Source organism: Synchiropus splendidus, chromosome 10 (assembly GCF_027744825.2).
Source record: "Synchiropus splendidus isolate RoL2022-P1 chromosome 10, RoL_Sspl_1.0, whole genome shotgun sequence".
Taxonomy (NCBI): domain Eukaryota; kingdom Metazoa; phylum Chordata; class Actinopteri; order Syngnathiformes; family Callionymidae; genus Synchiropus; species Synchiropus splendidus.
In genome coordinates, this window is record NC_071343.1 from 1812866 (window position 1) to 1835129 (window position 22264).

Sequence of the window (22264 nt, forward strand, 5' to 3'; positions counted from 1 at the left end):
AGAAGACATCATCTGCCGTTTTTAGTCCCAAACCTGCAGATGAACATGTCAGTATGTGCTGACATGTTCATCTGCAGACGAACAGAGAGCTGGACATGTCTTTGCACGTGAGAGTTTGCTCCCTGTGGTTGTTACTGTACAGGAGAACACAGTCCGACTTCTTTTGTCACCCAAATATCTCATCAGATTTCACCTAAAATACATAAAGCTCCAAACACGCGCAGGTAATATTTGATGACCAATGAATATTAACAAATTTCTTCGTACAATAAACTTTAATCAATGTCATTTTTCAAAAATAATTCTACATTTATTTCATTTTGGTCCAACACTTGATACAGCTCCACAAAAAAAAAAAAAATCATTTATTATTATAGCCATTTGTTTTTTGTATTTAGTAGTCAATACTAACAATACAAAAAAAAAAAAAACAACATAAAAAATCAATCGCAGCTCCACACATACACAGACAATATATTTTTGAAATTATTATTCATTAATATAATTCTTGTGTCACATTTCATCTGGAGAAAAGATTTGCCTGTTTCACTGCATATTTTATAGCATTTAAAAAAAATGTGTATATTTTTAATGCTTTTCTCCAATAAAAATAAAACCAAGTTTATTTAGACAATTTTCTCTTCATTTTTAAAAAAAAAATATTTTAAATATACTGAGAAAATGACAATCCATGCTTGTTAATTTATTCATGAGAGAGGAATTTCTTTTTTATCAATTAAAAAAAACAAAAAAAGCTGCATCTCCAGAGTCCGAAGGCGTCGGCACAGCAGCAGTGGCAGCTGGAGGCAGCTCATCGACCGTCTTCACTCGTGAGGAAACAACAAACCATCCAGACGCTCCTCACACCGGGCGCTCGCACAGGCTCCAGCCGCCTCGCGCAAGCCGTACGAGGACTGGGATAAAAGTCAGAGTCGTCGTCGGGGAGAAGGAAGTTTGGAAATCCCTGCAGCCATGGATGAGCGGAGGAAGCTGCCGGTATGAATCATTTATTAAAAAAAAAACTGGCTTTCATTCAGCGATCAGCGATAATAAAGTATTAATGAGCGCTGAACGGCTTCTTCAAACAGTGATAAAGCATCGATGGAAACGTATCTTTCTCTGAACATATTAGCTCAGTTAGCATGCGAAGGCGCGGGAAACCCGTCGACTTCCGTGTTGGCACTCTCACGTTTATTAGCACACGGCGTCTCGGCTTTCAGGGGAAATAAACTCCATTTCGTCATATTGAGTTGGAGCCCTCTAATCCATTTCTCGGCGCCGTCCTCCTCCCTTCCTTTATTTGAGGAGCGATAACCACGGCCTAATCCTCTGTCAACACTTAGGTGTTTCCCGCCGTCCTTCCACAGGTAGAGCGTGGCCGTGGACGCACACAACAGGAAGAGCGCGGCGGCTCCGGCCCTCAGCAGCTGCCGGGCCACGGCGGAGGGCGGCCAGCCGTCCAGCACCTTGGCCAGAGAGGCTCCAAAAGCTTGAACGCCGCTCGTGCCTTTCCAATCTAAAACTCATTAAGTTTGTCTTACCAGAGATTTGCAGCGTTGAAAACTCCCGCCTCCATTCTCCCCCATGCTTCCTCTGCTGGTGAGCTTTTAATTATGCACCGCTCTCTGCCGAGAATCAGCTTATCCCGCTGCAGTCGGCGTGACATCTCAGTGTGAATGACGCGCGGATGATGAATTCTCTTCAGCTGAATTCACCTTCTGACTGCTACCTGTAGGTCCAGCCGGCGCGGAGCTCTGGTGGGCGGGGCCGATCCTTTGATTCCAGACTGGTGTGGCACCCGCTCGCCTTTCATCCCAGGTGTGAAGAAGCGCTTTGTACAGTGGAGGAGAAGAACCTGATGTTTGTATTGAGCTCTGCATGAGAGGAACGTGAGAGTTCTTCCCTGAACAGACGACTTTTCAGTGGATATTCACTCTCTGCTTTCAGAGCCACCATGATGACACACTTTCCCTCTGGTTTGTTCGTCTGGATGAGGCAGCCAAATCTCAGTTTGTCTCTCAGTCAGCAACTGAAAGGCAACACAGAGCTGCTTTTGTTTCACAGAAGTCTTCATCACCCCTGACACCAAGATCCCAGGTCGGATTCCAACTCTGCCAGCCTGCATCGGTGATGGATGGATGGATGGATGGATGGATGGATGGATGGATGAGTGGATGGATGGATGGATGGATGGATGGATGGAAAGTGGACAGGTGAATGGATGGATGGATGGATGGATGGATGGATGGAAAGTGGACAGGTGAATGGATGGATGGATGGATGGATGGATGGATGGATGTGGAGAGTGGATGGATGGATAGATGGATGGAAAGTGGACAGGTGAATGGATGGATGGTTGATAGACGGATGGATGGACAGATGTGGAGAGTGGATTGATGGATGGAAAGTGAATGGATGGGTGGATGGATGGATTGATGGATGGATGGAAAGTGGACAGGTGAATAGATGGACAAATGGATGGATGGTTGATGGACAGATGGATGGACTGTATTGATGGATGGATGGTTTGGACACTAAAACATGGAGGTTTGTTGTTGGCGACTATGCAAACAAATGTTTTAATACTCCACAATCCGTGTCAACACTGAAGAGGAACAGATCAAAAACCGACCCCTGTGGAACTCCACATGCAGCTGTTCAACTTCACCAGAACCACGAGAATTCTGGGATCGAGAAGCAAATTTTTCTTGGCTTCTTGAGCACAACTTCAATTTCAGGTCCCCAGGAGTTTGGAGCAAATGAATTTTCCAAGATGGTTTGGACGTGGAGATGGAGAGGAGAGACAGGATAGTGGCGGTGGGGAGGGGGGGGGTGAAGACACCTCTGAGGAGGGAGGAAGATGAACTCGCTGCGGCAGAGAAGAAAAGGTCCGAGAAGGAGGAGGAGGATGAAGAAGAAGAAGAAGAAGGCTTCCTCTCAGACGTCTTCTTCAGATGGGTTCGGCGGCAGGAAATCTAATCCTGTTTCCCGTCCCGTCCCCGCATCAGATTATTCATCCGCAGCTTGTCACAGCACAACAACAAACCAGCATGTCTGTTTTGGATTAGCAAATTATTCCGTTTCATTCCCGCTCGTGTTTGTCGCAGCGTCCCGTATGAATCCAAACTATTTACATATTTAGCAAGCGGCCTGCTTCTAGCACGCAGTCGCTCGTGAAACAACATTCCCACTTCAGCGTTTCCCAGCGGATCAGATGCCTTCATTACATTGAGGAGTGACTTTGTTACTGAGAGGAAGAGGGGTTTGCTTCTGAATGTGAGGGAGGGGTGTTAGCTCTCCGTCATGCTCTGATGCGCAGGGACCAAATCTGTCCGTCACTGAAGGTGACCTACCTGTCGCGGGGTCATGATGTCACCCCTGGCAGATAGAGTGGTTTTTACAAATGTTTCACTGAGCCAGAGGAACTTGACACAAAGGACTTGATGGCACTGTCTAACACATGCCTCACATTTATATCCACAAAATACGATGTTTGCGAAGTGAACAGCTGTTCTCCTCCGCGTGTCGTCATTGTTTTTATTTGATATTGCACCAAACCCGAATGGACACCTGAGCAGATGATTATACACCTGTACTGCAGATGTTTTGATTCACTTGCCAGAGGAAAATGTGGCTCCATGAAGGAGTATGGACCTTGACCGAATCGGTCCTGCCACTTCTGGGTTTGCTGAACCGAGCGTCCTGATTGGCTGACGTGTTTTCCCTGGCAAATGAATAAAAGCGCCTTCAGCACAGGTGTATAACTGTCTGAAAACAATGCTCCACCAATCACGTCACTTGGTTCGGCAAACCCTGCGGTGGTAGGACAGATTCGGTCAAGGTTCAAACTCCTTCATGGAGCCACATTCTCCCCTGGCGACTGAATAAAAACATCTTCAGTCCAGGCGTATAACTGTGTGCCGAGGAGTTGAGTCTGGTTTTGGTGCAATATCAACTGAAAACAGTGCTCCGCACTTGTCAGCCAATCAAATTGCGTTGTTCTGCAGCCTGCGAAGAAGAACGACATAAACTTAGCAAACAACCCGATGACAAACATTGTATTTTGTGGCTATAAATGTGACGCATGTGGTAGAAAGTGCCATCAAATCCTTCATTTCAATTTCCTCTGGCTCAGTAAGACATGTGAAGAACAGCTACCGTATCTGCCAGGTGTGACATCATCACCCCGTGTCAGGTAGGACACCTTCGGTAAGCGGACAGATTCGGTACCTGCGCCGGCGGCAGGTCCATCCATACTCACACGGCTACAGGACTCTCGTCATCCCAATCCCACTGAAGAACCAAACTAGACCCGTGTCTGCTCCAGGAGCAGCTTCCAGAACTCCACAGGAGCAGCTGCTACTAGCTTAACTGCAGCTCTACACTGAGTCTCAGACGACAGGGACCGAGGAAACCCTTTCACTTTGCTGTATTTCCAGCATCGATAACACTGGACTCTCACTCAGCCAGAGTTTCTTTCCAAACACACAACCCTCGCCTTGTTTATTCGGCTTTTATCTGACACATTTAGGCAATTTGGGGGAAAAAAAGATAATTACAAGGCCACCGCGCCCCTTCAGGAGCATCACACATAATTATACTTATTAGTCATGCTGTTGTGTTCCAGACGCTGGTCGTCGCCTCTTTTTTAAATCATATTGCGTGGTTGGTTTTGAGCCTCTTGTTGTTCATGCAGTCCATTTTCCTGAGGCCTCTGTCTTTGTTCATATGTTTCACACCACAGACAAAGGTTGTTCCTCACACTTTCCCAACACAGAAATCATTTTTTAACTCTGTTTTCCTGCACAACAAAACTAACAACACTTGAGGTAAGTGATATTTGTGTCACGCCAAGAAACTTCAGCGTGGCGGTAGTGAACACAGGCATCGGGATGTCGTTGTACCAAGACAGTGTCCAGTGTCCAGGCCTCATCGCTGCCGGTGTCAAAGCACTTGCTGCTGCTTTCATCACCTGGTGAGGAAAAACGGTGCATGTTTTATTGAGCTTGTGTACAGAAGAAACACAAGTTGCTGCTGTTTTCATCAGCTGGTTCATCGTCTTCATCGCTGAGGCCATGTTGCACAAAGATTTGGTTTGAAAAAGTCGTGGTTCCAGTTCTGCTAGTCGCCGCGCAGACGAGGGAGACTGTCATGTCTCCGACACAGATCCAAGCAGCAGGTCATGCTTGGTTCAGCTAGCATCTGCTGAGCACCTGAAGAAAGTCCAGGCCCACTGAAACACTGCCTCTGACAGCCATGTTTTGGAGAAAAGATTCAGGGAACATTGGCTTCCTCACTGGCTTGTTGGCTGTCGGGTTCGGAGGTGGCCACCTCATGGTTAAAAGAGCTTCCAAGAGGACGCCAGTCGCTGAAGAAGATGACGGAGGGCTAGGTGTGAGACTGCAGCAGGAAGACGGAGTATGGAGGCTCCAGATGGTGTCCTCACAGAACAGCTGGAGACTCCACCAGAACGTTTTCCTGCCTGTCCTAGACCTCACTCATGACTCCGCACTCATCTCCAGATGATGGAGTGCAGTGTTGTTCACGGTTGTCTGTCTGGTCTCCATGCTGGAGTCGGCCATCTTGTCTGGTGGAACTCTGATTCACCAGTTTGCGTCCCAGAATGACGGAACACCAAAACAAGGTCAGAAACTGAGTCTGTAGTGAATCTGTCGTGCAGCTGCAGACAGAGAAACCATCTTGACGCTGCTTCATGAAGCTCTTCAGCAGCCGAGTTTTCCACCCACTTCCGCTCGAATCCAAGTTGTTTGCATGAAATCCGTCCGTACCGTCGTCTCGCCCGACACAAAGGTCATCAAGATGAAAGCGCACACCGATTCCAGCCGTCAACATCTTCGAGCCTCACTGTCACAACTTGGATTTGCGCCTAAAGCTTGCTGGTCACGTTTCGCTGAAACAATGAATCACATTAAGGCCACAGCTGCAGCGTCACCACCGTCGATGTGATGTGACTTCAAAAATAATAGCAAAACTAGACACAAGTTTACTGTCAGAGGAGCAGAGCTGGAGTGGGAGGCGCCGCCGTGGAGCCGCTTCACGCTTGCCTTTGTTGTCCATGAAAGGCACCCTCCCTGTTGACAGGCGGGAGCTTGGTTCACCTCATGAGAGGGCCGGCTCTGATGACGGCGCGTGGCATTCAGGCTTGAAATGGAGCAGGCCAAACTTTTCACCATTTATTTGTGCAACAAAGTGACAATCCAACCACAAACATGGTCACCTCCCGCCCTTTTGATTGTTTTTTCACAGCAAAAAGACCCGAAATAATCACATCATGCCCCCTTAAATAGTAACACATGCTCAGAAAAGTCCATAATAAAATTCTTCTTTACATTGAGTCGTTATGAAAAATATATTAATGTACAAAAATCTTGCATATTACACATGAGATGTCTTTTTATGGGCCACTACAAAACACAGCAACACATGGAGAAGATCGAGGAACTGTACAGACGGAGTCTCTGGCGCTGTTGTTTTCAAGAGTTTGTGTATTCTGGGATGGAAATCTCATCTGTTTCCTGTATCCTGGCCGGCGTGGAGGGACCCACCAGGATGTAGTCAAACTCCTGGTGCTGCACCTTTTCGTACACGCTCTGCAAGGCGTTGGATTTCGGCGCGTGTCCCGGATAGTAGTTTTCCCTGCGGGTGTCCCGGGGCAGGGAAGCAGTTTTGGAGAAGGTGGACATGTTGGGTGCCGTGGCCAGGCTGGTGTTGGGCCGGGTGGCCGACGGGCTCCAGCACCGGTCCGAGTGGCCCAGCACCTTGCACTCGCTGGTACAGGCCCACAGACCTGCAGGGCAGAAGGTATGTCCTGAATGAGGCTATGTGATGTCGGAGAAAAGACCCCAGTGAAGCCCCGAGTGGATCACAATGTGACAGAGGATGAGTGATGTAACTCGGTGCAAGCGGTTTTGACACATTTCCAAAGACATTTCACAGTCTCAATTTCAGCTTCATTATTATGGATTTGCGACACTCACTGTTTGTCGGCGGCGAGTCTTTCTTGTGCACGTCGGCGCTGATGTCAGAGTCGCTGTCGTTGAAGTCACTGTCTCCCTTGCCGCTGTCTTTGCCGCTGATGTGCGGCTCTCTGGCCGAGATGGTGGTGAAGGAGTTGCCCTTCCAGATGGTGATCGGCCGGAGAGCCTCTTTGCCGTAGCCAGGCAAGGTGGAATAACCCTGCGCAGAGCGGACAGCGCGTGAAGACGCCAGCAGACTCACCCCCTGGCCCCCCCCTTCCTCCCCGGGACTCACCTTTAACTTGCCCTCCATGACCCTGTTGTTGGGCTCGAAGATGCCTGCTGTTTGCCGCCCCTCCTCGCAGCTCATCTCGGCGGCGGCGGTGGCGGCGGCGGCCAGCGGAGACTTCTCGGGGAAGGGGTGCGCCTCAAACACTTTGCCTTTGTGACTCCCGATCAATGAGTCGATGTGGCCGCTTTCCACATTCTCCACTTTGGGAATCTCCTCTTTCTCCTCGTAGCCCTCCCTCGGCTCTTTCTTCCTCCGGCTGCAAATGGTGGTGATGAGGATGATGGCCAGCAGGAGGAGGGAGCAGCTGCCCGCCAGCACGATGATGATGGCGATGGACGTGTCCCACTCGAAGACCTCCTCCCCGCCGCTCTCCTCCCCAGACGACATGCTGGCCAGAGTGCCCTCGATGAAGTTGAAGTGGATGACCGCCGTGGAGGTGAGGGAGGGGGAGCCGTTGTCGCTGACCGACACCACCACTTTGACGTTATCGGTGAGGTCGTACGTCAGCTGTCGGCTGACGTGAACCTTGCCGGAGTCTTTATTGATGGAGAAACCCAGGGGAGCCCCTTCGATGATCCTGTAGGACAGCTGCGCGTTGAGGCCCTCGTCAGCATCTGTGGCCTTGATCTGGGTCACCAAATAACCCGCAGGAGCGTCTTTGGGCAGGAAAACATCTGCAGCTCCTTTGTAGAGCGGCGGCTCGATAATGGACGGATGGTTGTCATTCTGATCCACTATTTTTAGCCTGATGACGGCCGTGCTCTGCAGCTGGGGAGAGCCTCCGTCGCTGGCTTGGACGTGGATGTCCAGCTGCCTCATGACTTCGTAGTTGAAGCTGCGCAGAGCGTACACCGAGCCGGACACGGAATTCAGCGACACAAAGGTGTTGACTGGTGAGCCCAAGATGACGCTGTCCAGCAGCCTGTAGGTGATCTTGCTGTTGATGGCCAGGTCCGCATCGCTGGCTTCCACCGTGGTCACGTAAGCCCCGGGGGCGTTGTTCTCCGCCACCGACACTTCGTACACGGGCTTGGTGAAGTGGGGGGCATTGTCGTTCTCGTCGCTGACCCGGACAGTGTACTGGGTGATTTTCCTCAGAGGAGGTGACCCGAAATCCTCGGCCATGACGGTCAGGTTGTACTCACTGATCCTCTCCCGGTCCAGACTGCCAGCGGTGACGATCATGTAGCTGTCACCGTAGGCTTGTCGGAGCCGGAAGTGGTCGTGTCCGTACAGAGTGCAGTGGACCTGGCTGTTGACGCCGGAGTCTCTGTCCAAGGTGCTGACCAGCGCCACCAGGCTGTCCTTGTCCGCCGCCTCGCTGATGTACGCGGCCCCGGTGCTGATGGAGGTCATGGGGGTGATGCTGATTTCGGGCGCGTTGTCATTCACGTCCGCGACGTGGATGACGATCTTGCAGGCGGACGGAGTCGGGTTCGAGCCCAGGTCGCTCGCCTGCACGTCGATTTCGTACGTGCTCTTCTCCTCGAAATCCACCGGGCTTTTCAGGGTCAGCCGCCCCGACTTGTGGTCCACATGGAAAAGTTCGCGGATTTCGTGGGAGACTTGCTTCCCGAAGCCGTACACCACCTCCCCGTTCAGCCCCTCGTCCGCGTCCACGGCGTTCAGGTCCAGGATGACGGTGCCGACCGGCGCGTCCTCCGGCAGGCTGACGGAGAAGCTGCTCTGGTCGAACACGGGGCTGTTGTCGTTGAAGTCCGTGACTCGGACGGAGATTTTGGTGGCGCCGGACCGCACCGGGCTCCCGCCGTCCGTGGCCACCAGCTCCAAAGTGTACAGAGACTGGACCTCCCGGTCCAGCTCCTTCATCAGCACCAGTTCCGCATATTTAACCCCATCCGCTCTCAGGAGCACGTCGATGGTGAAGTGGCTGTTGACGGAGATCTGGTAGCTCTGGATGTAGTTGGAGCCCACGTCGGCGTCCGCAGCCGGGTCCAGGGGAACCCGGGAGCCCACCGGCGCGTTCTCCGACACCTCCACCACCGACTCCGCGCTCTGGAACTCGGGCGAGTTGTCGTTGATGTCCCTGATTTCCACCTCGACGTGGATGAGTCTGTAGCGCTCTTTGGAGAAATTCACCACGTCAAAAGTGATGAGACACTGAGAAGTGTGTCTGCAGATCCGCTCGCGGTCGATCCGCTCGCCGACGACCAGCTCCCCGTCCACCTCCCTCACCCGAAAGAAGGAGTCGTTGAACTGTTTCATCATCCTGAAATTGGTCTTGGAAGAGTGCGACAGACTCAAGGACATATCCTTGGCGAGGTTTCCGATGACCGTGCCAGGCGCGTCCTCCTCGTTGGTCTGGTACCGGATAGTATTTCCCTCGGAATGAGCCACGGCGACGAACAGCAGATGATGCACGGAGGAAACGAAAATCCAGCGGCGCCAGGAAGTTGTTAAACGGCCAGGGAAGATCTTCCAGGCGACGGCGAGGAGCTCCATTGTGGCGGCTCTCCTCGGCGAGGCTCTTTGCGAACTGCGCCGCCAGAGAAACTTACTTGCTCTTTTACGCGCAGCCAGCCAGACGCACACACTCGCTCTCTCTCTCTCTCTCCCCCCTCCCTCTCTCTCCTTCACACGCACGCACGCACGCACGCACGCAGACAGCTCTAGAGTCTGCAGTGGCGGGTTCCTACAGCTCATCATGCTAATAAGAGAAAGTGTGACCAATCTCACGCTGTGGAATTATGGAGAAAAAAAGCCTATTTTAAGCGCGCACTAAAGAGACTGGAGTTAAGAGGAAGAGAGGAAAAAAGTCGCCTTTCTACTCCCTCGAGGAGAAAACGTTAAAGGGGCAATCGGTAATTTTCTTCAGCCGTTTGACTGACATGCTATTGGACATTTTTGGGGCCGTTTAGATATTTCATCACGTCACCTGATGCCGTAACAAAAAGGTCATGATTTTTTTTTTCTTTTTAAGAAACCAACCCCTCAATCCTTTTAACTGCAACAGAGTCACTCATCTCTCACACAATCCAACGTCCGCTTCCTCTTGCCTTTGTCTTTCCCTGGAAAGTGGCTGAATGTGAGATTCGTCCCATATTTTGCTCCGCTTCTCTTAAGACAGTACGGGGTGCAACGCTGAGGCCGAGCGGCTGACAGGGTTAGGAGTTCGTCACGGCTTAAAGACAGTCGAGTTTTGAGTGTATTAAAATGTTTTTTAACTACAAAAAGTGGACAAACCTTTGATAATTTCTACACGATTTAGCTTGACTTGTTGGTTGGATTATCTGCTCCTAAAAACAGACAACCTCTTGGACATAAAGCGAAAGAGTCATCCCATGTGGCGATCTGAAACCACCACATGGGAAATTGGCGACAACATTTCATCGCACATTCCAAGCCTTTAAACCCCCCCCTGAGCCTGGTGAGTCCATCCTTCCTGCCCACTGCTGTCAGGGTTAGAGGCGGACTCTGCCTGGACTCACCGCCATTGTTGGCCATTTTGGACATTATTTATATCTATATTTTTTTGGTTTGTTTTCTTTGTTTGGATTGTGTTATTGCTTTGTGTGTGTCTGTCATGTTTTTGATGTTGCTACTGTATATTCCCCTATTTTTGGATGCATATATCTCATCTAGTCAAAGGGGGTCCATCACCTCGACCTGAAGAGCCGCCGTACCGAGCCTATCCTCTTCCGGCCACCAACCAAGTCGATGGACTGATTGAACCTTCTTTGGATGGTTAGCTTCAGACAGTTGGCTTCATTGTCCCCAAACTATTTCTGGACCACGTTTAGAGTAAGAGGCATTAGTTTCTCTGGCTGGTCTTCAAGGTGTGGCAGAAATTCAGCATTAAAGTAACATAATGTCATAAAAATCGTCCCTGAAGTAAGTTCTTTCTGTGCAGCGCAGTAGGAAATGCTTGACAGAGTTAGATGAAGTTAACCTGCCACTGCGAGACTTTGAACCAGTGTGTCATTTTGTTGGAAAAGCATTGCATATCTGTTTCATGTCATGAAAAATCCTTGTGGGGTCGTCGATAGAACTGGACTCGCTCAGCTCGAAACATTTTAGCAAGTGATGTTGTCGTACTAGTAGATTGATTTTTCAGGTCTCTTGGTTTTTCTTGGTCGTGTCTTGGTCTCAGACTTGGTGGACTTGGGATTTCCATCAAGACCGGTTGAGACCGACAGAGAAAACTGTCATCATTGGTAAAAGAAGGATTCTGTTTTTTTTGTTCAGTTTTCTTGTGTTTTTTTCTTCAACATTTAGGTCACAAATCAATCCACGAGAGGGCCACAGTGGGGGCAGGATTTGGTTCCTTACTAATCTGAAGGAGACCCAAAGACCAATCAGGTGTCTGAAGACTGTTGTCTGTCAGAATGGTGCTGTTTGTTTCAGCTGACCCCTGATTGGTTCACCGATGTGAGCCTGCACCCACTGGAACCCACTGGATTTTCCTTATATACACTGTCTTGGTCTCATCCTGGACTTGACCTCCAAACATCTTGGTCTTGTCACGTCTCGATATGTTCCAGTCTGGATAATGTCCTGGTCTCGTCTCGGTCTCGACCTCCAAATGTCTTGGTCTCGACTCGGACTCGATATGTTCCAGTCTGGATAATGTGAAGGTGAGACGATCATAAACCAGCGGAGGACAAGGCCACCGACAACAATCCTGACCGGGACTGTGTGTTCAATAAAGCCAAGTGTTTTCTCATATCCTGATGTGTGGAGCCGACACGGCGATCTAAAAAGCGAGCGTCCATAACCCTTCTCCACCAGCAACAGAAGCGTCAGGAGGGAGGGGGGCGCTTCATTCCGCAGCAGCCGTGGAGAGACTCCCCTGTCCTGAAGCGTCAGTGTGAGAGGCTGCCTGTGCGCTCAGCGCTGGAACACGACCTGTCTACCCAGGACGTTTTAATTGACCTGAAATCCTGGACTGGCGAGACGCGCCTTGGAAAATGACTGGCTGAATTCAGATGAGCTGCCGCCCGGAGAGCGAGAATAACTCGCAATGTTACTCAAATTTAATATCGGGAAACATTTGAGGCAGTTATTGTTTAATCGCACTCACATTTGTCTGACTTGTGGCAGAATGTGAAGCTGTTTTTCTGTGTGATTCGTGTGCTACTTCCTGATATCACTGGCAAAGGCAAAACATGGCGTCCATGTAGCGCTATTGATCATGAAAAACCCATTGACTGAGTCTCAGTTAGCGTTTGTTTATCTCAGCATGCTATTATTTACTCTTCATAAATACACAAAGCTCTTTATGTGTCAAAAGAAGGTGCAAGAACACTTCTGTCAGTAAAATTTGGGGGCTAAATTGTTTTAGTGGTTGAGTCTCCTGCTGAGACTCAGAAGAAAACAGAGCTGCGTCTGGCTGAAGTCATCAAGATCGGACTCCATCGCAGTCGTACACCCCAAGACGACTCTTGATCACACTGACGGTGAAAATGCAGCGTCTGCAACCTCAGAGGAGTGAAACGGAGCAGCCCCATCTTAGCTAGCAGAGTGCAGCTAACGTGTTAGCATCAGTTATGAGGATAAAGCATCAAGGTCTTTCTGTACATTTGAATCAAGTTCTTGTTTATTTGGGGGTTTGGAAAATAAAGGTTGGCCTCAAATATTAATTCTATTTCAGCAATAGCGAAGCAACCACAAGGGGCGGGGTCAATCCCCTCAGTGAATATATACCGCTACTTTGTTCACACACTCTGCAGCGGCTAGCATATGGATTTTAATGGGCAACCAAGCTTCTCGTTGTCGAGATATTACCCTTTTATAACGTAGACTGCGCTGCTTATCTGTGTACAACATTTTGTGTGCTTTTAAGTGGGCGTGGCTTATATCCAGAAATCACGGTGGTTGCTTTGTGTGGGTTGTAAACAAGGACATGGCACCAACGTCAGATGCAAGAATAGCCAGATGAGGCGGAGACGGGACCTGGGTGGGCCTTAAAGGCACGGTTGTAAAAGCTCTGGGTAATTTCTTGGCCCCGTGTCCCCAGGTAAAACCAGGCGCTCAGATGGTGCTAAACACGACGCGTTCATCGGCACGATGCAATGTTAAGTGTTGCTACTTCACCGAGGCCTTCGTCGAGCCCAGTAAACTCATGTTTTATGATAACATGAAAGGTCAACTGAGCAGATTGAATTGAGAAAAATCCAATTTGTGTCTCCCGCCTGCAATGTGAATTCAGCCTTGTGCATTTGAAGATGTTCCTCCGCAGCTGTGCATCCTTGTTGTCCACCCCGACAAAGAAATCTCTGCCTATGCCTTTTCTTTTGTTCCGGCTGCACCACTGAGCGACCGCTGCGGATATAATAGACCCAGTTCATTTACTTCTTCATCGGCTGACTTCTTCCCCGATGTGTAGGGGATATATGTCATTTCTCCATTGTGTCTGTTCGCAGGAGCAGCACTTGCACAAAGTGCTTACCTATAATTTCCTATTAAAACTGAGTGCACAAAGCAGAGTAGCTCTCGCTCAGACTGTAGCTGCTTTCAAGTTTAGCCTTGCACAGCGTAAATAGTCAAGTGTTGGTTTCTATTACAATGTTTTTCACGTCTGATTCGGGTTTAAAGTAATGCTAGCTTGTTAGCAGGACAGAGGAGTGTCTGTCTTCACCTTGGTACATTGGGATTTCCTAAATATCAAGCTGTTGGGTCACATCAAGTGCTTTGGGGTTTAAGTTGTAGTAAAGAGAGAAGAATAAACATCACGCAGGAAAGGCCTCGGTCTCCCCACGGACTCCCTTGCTGTTGTCAGTGTCGCCGTACCTGGGGCGCCATGCTGAGGTCCCACTAAAGCCTTTGACTTGGCGAAACACAGGTCATAGTCCTGGCAAGTCTTGGTGATTCTGGTCTGAGCTCCAAAAACACACCTAACCTCCGCTGGGGTTCTGCAAGGGTCTGTAACTGGACCTCTGATCTTCCAGCTGAACCCTGAGCTGTGATCCCATGGCTTCTTCTTCCACAGAACAAAGCTCTCGTCTGACTGTTGCATGTCTTCAGCTAACCAAAGCATGAGTTTCTGTTGGACCTCAGCATGACTCCTCCCTGGACATTCGACAGAAAACCTGATTCGTGACCATAGACTCTCCTAGAATCCTGCAACAACCTGATCTTGAATCAGAAGGACGATTCTCACCCAGAAGCCGGACAAGGTTCTGGTCACAGCTCTGGGCTGCTACTGAACCAGAATGGAGCAACTTCTCCCACACGTTCCTCACCTGTTTCCAGTCTCCTGGAGCTGCTACCCGGGCTTCTGACAGTCTGTCAGTCAGGGACCAGTCAGTATCTGAGCCCTAGACCTTAGAGCATGTGGCCTGGACTCAACTCTTCCTCGCGCATAAGGCACAATTTCAGGCACTTGCTGATGTTCAAAGAGCTTTTTTTGGGCAAGAACATGGGTGACTTGAGATGCAAATAAAACACCCGCTTTGACCATGAGCTTGACTCAAGCTGCCACATTTCTGGCACCATCAAGCACCTTAATGGTTCCACGGCACCGCACCATTCTCTCTTTCATGTGTGGTGATGCGCTGCCAAACAACCCGAAAGGCTGAGATGTGTGTCAACAATGAGCAAGGAAATCCATCAGCATGTGACGCCTCTGGAGGGAGAATGTGTTGCTGCCTGCCGGACAGTGGGATGAGGACCAGACATGATGAGATCGATTCTGGATCACATCTGGATCCAGGAATCTTTAGCGTCTCAGGATCCCCCAGTTGGAGCGGGAGGATGTTGCCCAGGAGAAGGGCGTTTGGCGTGGCCTTCTGAAGCTGCTGCCCCCGCGACCCGGCAACGGATACGCGGATGAGGATGGATGGCTGGATGGATGGATGGACGATGCCCCTGAGATCAAGACCATACACATGAAATAGATGCGAGCCAGTAAAATATGGTGAAAAGAAAAACTTAAAGGAGCTTCGAGGAGTTTCTCTGCTGGTCCTCATCAAACATGTAAAAACGAAAGTTTGGATTCTAATTTTGTAACTTTGCTGAAAACATCTGCCGCCATTTGTTACTTAAAACGGTTTAATAATTGAGCCGCTGCTATTTTTAATCCCATTAGGTAAAATATTCATCTTTGTTTAATGAAACGTGTTTTTGAGGAGAGCGGCGAGTGCTTCAATCAGGTCGTCAAAAATCCTCGGTGAAAACCGCAGTGACATCTTGACAGGCTCCGCCCCCTACTTCCACTCCTGGCCCACACAGCAGCCGCAGGTTCCTAGCCGCGCTCCAGTGCACCGGGCCTTCAAGAGCAGCGCGACACTGTCAGCCTGCCAAGGATGTTTAGGGGTCGCTGTTGAGACACATTCATCACAGCGACGTGTCTCTGTCTGCTGCTATGGGCTGATAAAACCGGAGCAGATTGTTAACAGCACCACGTGATGGATGGCCGCTCCATGTATCATCGCTTTATGGTCAAAGATTATTTTAATGTTTTGATGTTTTGAATTATGTTACACACTGATACCAGCCGGATAACAACCGAGGTCACGTCACACGTGACCACCTGAGCGGAGCAGCCGGCGGAATGCTAATCGTTTCTCCCCTGAACCTGCGACTGCTGTCGTCTCATTTGGACGAGTCTCAGCGTGCTGAGCTGGGTGACCTGCGTCCATGAACTCACACATCAGGTCGGTCCATTCAAGGACGTGACGCTACGCTGCGCAGTTGGGATTTTTACAGCAAGTTTTACGACACCTTAAAACATTTATATCCATGAAAAGATAAGCGCGAATGAATCTGGAAAATATGGCGCTTGTTGATGACATCATGCTGCATGGTTTCCTGCCGGGACTATTTCATTATTAAATGAAGATTTGGGAATTTCGCTCCAAAGGAAAACGTTTACGTGAACCTTGTGAAGAGGACGCGACTCCAGCTCTGGTGGGAACACGACCTGATTTGCTGAGCCGCTCTTTTATGTGGTAAATGGCTGAAAAAAAAATCTGCATGTTTAGTGACAAGGGATTTACATGATAATTTGAAGTGTCATTTGATGAGAAAAAAAAAAAAAAGAAAATCCCAGAGTGATGCTGAACAGCGTGACATCATCGACAAGCGTCAGTTTCCAGGTCGGATTCATCCAGAGGCTGATCTTTTTAACATGCCAGTTGAAAGTTCCATGGCATAATGGCCAGGTGTTATCCAGCAACACCTCTCAGTGGGAGACACTTCGGGTCAAAGACCAAAGTTAAGGGACATTTTGCCAGGATTTCTCTGGCTTCAGCCGACCACTACTTTGCTATTGTGATGCTCCGGTTAGAGGCCAGTTGGCCTCAGCCAAGCCTGCAGTTAGAATCACCATTTGTTCTGTAAATGCCATCCAAACCACGTCTATGACTGTGATGCATCGAAAATTAATTGCATTTCTGCCCTTTATTTTGGGTTAAAAGCCGTCTGTTTTGTTTTGTTGGAGGCAAACTGGAGGACAAAGAAGGAGTCGCTCGCTTCTGCACAACCTCTGTCACCGAGTTCCACTGAAAAGCTTTCAGTCAGTGAGACAAGGCTCCAGAGTGGATGACGCCACATACTGGCCACACACAGGCACTACACTGTATCACGCTGCTTCATGTGGACCCCAGAGCTTCTTGAAACCATGTTTTTTTTGGAAACAGGCAAAGAATCCACCAGTGAATGACCAGCGATACCAACCCCTGAAGCAGTACCATCACAAACCTGACATGGAGATTGCAAGCCACGCTCCCTAACATACATTTCAGTCCATCCGTTCAATCAGTCCCACATCCAGGTTGAAGCAGAAGGTCTACGATGCCAGATTGAATCCTGGGTCAAGGGGAGACCATCAGGGTTCAAGTAATCAGACGTGGCCGGATGAGAGCAGAGAAGATGAAGGATGGACTGTGATACCAGGAGGGAAAGTGAGCGCAGAAGCTGAACAGAGCACAGTCACGTCCCAGTTCAGGGGAAACCAGGGGCCGGGTCTTCCACATTAGCATGGAAGCCGGAGCCACGCACAGCCATCTGCACATCGTTCTCACATTTTCTGCCGGGAATGAAAAACAGCAGTGGAATGATAATGATCCAATTACGGAATTTACATTCTGCTAGTTGTACTTTGTGTACGCGACGTTGTTTAATCTTCATAGTGTTTGCAGAGTCTAATCTGGGTTATTCTTTCTAAAGTGAACACATGACAGGAGTTTAGAACCACAGCACTTTCCATAAACATCCAGGCGTATCGCGGGGGCAGCAGCTGAAGTGAAGCGGCCCAGACTTTCCTCTCTCCAGCGCTTACTGGGTCTGCCCTGGGGCCTCCTCCCAGTCGGACAAGCCTTGAGCTGCTCGCCGAGGTCCGGGAGGCGCCTGCACTGGTGTCTCATGGAGCGCAGCAGATCTGCTATGAGTCTCTCCTGGCGACCAGAGCTCCCACGCCGGCCCCTTTGAGATCTGACCTTCTCAAGCGCTCCGTCATGACAGAGGCCTCATGAGTCTGTCTTCTCACACTCTCTGACCCCCCCACCTGGGCAGACTTCTCATCCTGGGATCACAGTAAACAGCTTGAGTATTTCAGGAATTATTACTGCGCGAGGATTTTCACAAAACAGAGCGCTCACATCGTAAACCCATCTGAACACAGATGTAAAATAGCATCAGCCTGTATTACAGCTGACAACCGACCCAAATTCGGCGGTGAATTACAACGACATGCTGCAGCTTCTGGAGAATCAAAGCGCCGCGACGTCTCTGTCTGTGGCGGGACATGAAATACACGATTGGATATCTGCGCTAAACACCCATCACACGTGTTTACTTGGACCGCCGTTAGCCATAGCATCTGTGGCACTACTTGTTGAAAGAAATTTCAACTCATTTTCAGCCCAGGTCGGACAATAGGTTGTCAGGACAAGTCAGTTCTCTTTACTTTAGGAGCAATATTCTGCACTTCCTTTCTGTTTTTCCAGCCGTTTTCAGGCATGTTTCACCAGAACCAGGCTAACGCGAGCGGTATTTTTAGACTCTGCTCACCAGTTCCCAGCCGTTTGACACCTCATCTGGTGAGCAAATCTTCTTTCTGGTCTTATTTTAGGAAAACTTGTCACTGGAATCAGATTGTAAGCGCTACACTGCTGCATTGAAGTCGGGGGGTGTCAAAATGGATCATGCATGACATCCATTATCTCTGTCAGCTAAAGCGACGCAGTCCGAGTCCAGCCACCTTGAAGCTCAGCTGTACCTGAAAATAACATTGGACGAAGCGGATCTAACCCAGGGGAGGGCCACGTTATCTACTGAGGGGGCGGGGGTGAGGGGCCGTCAAGCCAAGAGAAGAACGTGGAACTGGACTCCAGATTTAAAGGACTAAAATATGAATAAAGTTGTGACTCATTTTAAAGAAGTAAAATAGGGAATTGAAGTCATGACAATACCAGCTTAACACATGTTCATTGATCATATATCGGGCTGCCAATGCATTCAAATTTTAATCTCAAATAATCGGAGTAAAGCAGAGTTAACTCACCATTCCTGGCGAATGAATCACACTTTTATCATCTCTTCCTAATGTATCTTAAAGGAAGATGTTCCCAACAGCAGAGCGGCCAACAGTGTTTCCTCGTGTCTCCTCCAACAAGCCGACAGAACAGATGCTGTGTCCGGAACATTCTTCAGAATCACCTCAACTCTCAACAACTCTGCTAACAGCAGAACATTGGAAACATTATTGGCCACAATAATAGTGCGATTCATTTGCCATTAATCGCGAGTAAATTCAGCTTTAGTGCAATTAATCCAGATTAAACATTTCGACGGTCCCAATTATACACATTCTTTGATATGATTGTCAGAGTAAATCATAAATATTGGGAGATCTTTGTAAATATCCGAGAAACTATGCCGAACACAACCTTTTACAAAGGCACTTTTTCCTTAATATTAAAAAAAAAGCAATTTTCTTAGGGGCATAAATATATAAATTGCTAAAATAATCATCAGAAATAAAGAAGAAAATGAATTTAGAAAAGTAATGGGTGAAGCCAAACAGACAATATCTTCCTTAAGACCACTGTTGTTAGGGATGTATTTTTATTTTGTTTTATTTTTTTTATTCCTGCAAGTCACCTGGAAATAGAAGGGCCCCATAAGGTAGCTTTTGCTTATAACTACTTCATTTCCACAGTTAGTACTATTATGAACGCCACACGATTTTGAAACCTTGAAACTAAAGACTTTATTTTGCGTACACAGACTTTCTTCCTGAACACTTGGGGCAGAATGTTTGTTTGGTGGCCACTGCGGCCATCTTGCTTCACTGATCTGGGTGTCATGTCGCTGAACCACCGCATGATGAAGTATGATGGCGCTCAGATGAGAAAACGTAACCTTCGTGTGAGAGGTCAGAGGTCTCAGGAGGTAAGACGGTCTGGTCCCTGGGCCCTGAGTTTGACTCGTGACGTGACTCCAGAATGATGTTTTATTGCCATGTGAGGCAGGAGCTTCTCAAGCCGAAGTTCATCCTGTTCAGCTCTCTATCTTCGCGCCGGAGCTTCCAGTCCAGGTTGGTCTTCGTGCTCAGTCGTCTTCCAAGTGAAAAGACTGGCCTTTCTTTGCTCCCTTCATGACCCGAGCCCGTCGGAGCAGCGCTCGTCTCACCCACAGGAAATTCTTATGCTCGTCATTGACAGACTCGTCTGGAACTCCACAGTCTGTTTCTCTGGTTGGCATGAAGAAAGAGAATCTTCAGTTCAGCAGAGGAATTTGTGAGGTGTTCTTCCAGGTACAAATCTCCGACGGCGAGCAGAAGCAGAGCGTATATATTAACGCTGGGGAGGAATAGGATTTAGTCTCACACCAAATATGCACACATTAATCCAATTCCCAGGATGATCTGTCAAACATGGAGCCGAGCTTATTATGCTCCATTTGATCGAGTGTTATTTTCCCTCCAGTGTAATTTCATGTGTTTTGCTCTTCCTTCCACTGCTGCCATGGAGACCGCGTAGTTTAGAGGATTGGAGAAAAGCACTGTTAGTAAGCCCAACATCTGGAGAGATGCCTTTTGTTTGGAGCTTTTTCTCACATTATGCTGTGGAAAATTCATCTCTCAGTTTGCAGCTTGCCTTATTGGGACGGCGGCGGCGGCGGCGGCGTGCTGCAGTCGAGGCATTAATCTGAAACAATAACAGTGACAGCAGCAATAATGATCTGAAACGTTGTGGAAAGCCCACGGAGACTGGGGGAAAGTGAAGAGGCTGCTGGTGGCTGCGAGGTGGGTGGGCAGCGCTACAGTTGGAGCCTTCCTCTAATGAAGGAAACAACTGTGAGGGAAAATATTTGTTTAAAACGCCAGTTAGAACATCAGGCATCTTCACTTCAGCTGCTCTGGCGAAGATGGATGGGTGAAGCCTCACTTTGGAAAACATACTGCAGTTTAGCTGAGTGTCGGGCAGATGCCGGAGAATGGCTTGGAGCTTAAGCTGAGCCGAACCACCAGGAGAGAAAGTCGGGAAGGTTGGCGAGGACACGTGGAGAGGAGGGGGGAGCGTTGGACCCAGAGTGTTGGAGGTGAAGCAGAGAGTGCAGGCCGGGGGGGGGCAGAGTAAGGGAAGCTTCAGAAGAGTTCGCTACCATGATGCAGGTTTAGAACAGTGGAGTCAAACTGAAGGCCTCCACGCCAAACCTGTACCATTTCATGTGGCCCCTGGGAGGTAGGCTCAAAAAAGTGAGTTGACGTTGGTATAGTGACTGAAGAAGAGATACAGTTTGAAGACCCTGTTCCAACACTCGGGAGTCAAAGCAGGAAGAATAGAAGAGGCTGCTGTTGGGAGGAAGGGGAGGATGAGAAGTGAATCAGAGGGATGTGGTGACGTACATTTAGGGAGGACAGATGGTTGGTGGAGAGGAGAGACGGTTGGACCGAGGATGGTGGAGGATGCAAGTCTTGTGACCAATGAAGACACTATTGTTGGAGCTGAGCTAAGAAGAGATTATCCATAACATCGAATATACAGTAACAGAAAAATACTTTTTAAACAACTGGCCTTAAAAGACAATATCAGTCAATATCAATCAGATACAATTCCTGGTAAGGGAGCGCTAGTTACGCTAGCTAGATAAATAGGTCGGACCTGGACTCGATCAGTGGTTCAGAGACTCAGGAGTCAGAGGCGTCAGAGATGAGGAAAACGGAGAAGTCATTAGGAGGAAGGAGAAGCTCAGATATGAGACTATGAGAGGGTCAGGTGGAGATGTGTGGAGACAACATGAGGGAGGACAGATGGTTGGTGGAGAGCAGAGACAGTTGGACCAAGGACGGCGGTGAGGTGAAGAAGAGGAAGGGAACCGATGAGGCTCAGGACGAAGGTGTGAAGAGGAGGACTTGCTGTGATAGCCAAACATATAGAAGCAAATTCATCCGATTTATTCATGTAGCATTTCTATGAACGACAGTGCTTTCATTTCGAGCGAAAAGATAAAATCAATTGAAATCAAGAATTCATAAAGCATGAGACAACAATAAAACAGCACGAGAGAGTTTGAAGTTTTCAAAAGCAAATATAAAAACCGTCTTGGAAAAAAAGAAGAATCGAAGCAGACTCCTTCAGTGTTTTCTCCTTGGGCTCATTGTTCCAAAGTGCAGGCAGAAAACACTTGATCTCCTTCTGCCTGGAGACGTCTCTGCAGAGCAGCCCGCCGGGTTCAAGTTAAAGAAGGAACCGGCAAAGTCTGAAAATCAGGAGGAAGTCAGACAGTAAGCACGGCGGATCAGAGGCAGCAGGTCGCCTGTTAGGGCCGGCTGTTTCACAGGTGTGAGTCGACTGCACTCTCGACACGCCTGCGACCCCTGAAGTTGGGGCGCAACCCACCGGTTGGACTGGTGACACCAGCGAGGTATTGGACCTACAGGCACCAAGAGATGGTCAAGAAGTTATGGAATGTATATAGAAGAACATCTAACTTTCACTTGAAAATACATTCAAAATAATGCAGAAAGAAGGCGTCTTTGCTTGAACTGCTGCCCCCACGACCCGCCAGTAAAGCAGAGGATGTAAAT

The 22264-nt window shown here is 48.9% G+C and overlaps 1 protein-coding gene across 1 annotated transcript; it reads right to left on the reverse strand.

The window, feature by feature from the left end:
• Positions 1-6181: 6181 nt before the first annotated feature.
• On the reverse strand, positions 6182-9756 carry si:ch211-199f5.1 (protocadherin-8). The gene is made up of 3 exons (XM_053877221.1): positions 7273-9756; positions 6999-7197; positions 6182-6808 (listed from the first exon to the last, which is right to left on the reverse strand). Exons 1-3 carry the CDS (start codon positions 9730-9732, stop codon positions 6495-6497), a joined length of 2973 nt encoding a protein of 990 aa, XP_053733196.1. The 5' UTR covers positions 9733-9756; the 3' UTR covers positions 6182-6494.
• Between the last annotated feature and the right edge of the window lie 12508 nt (positions 9757-22264).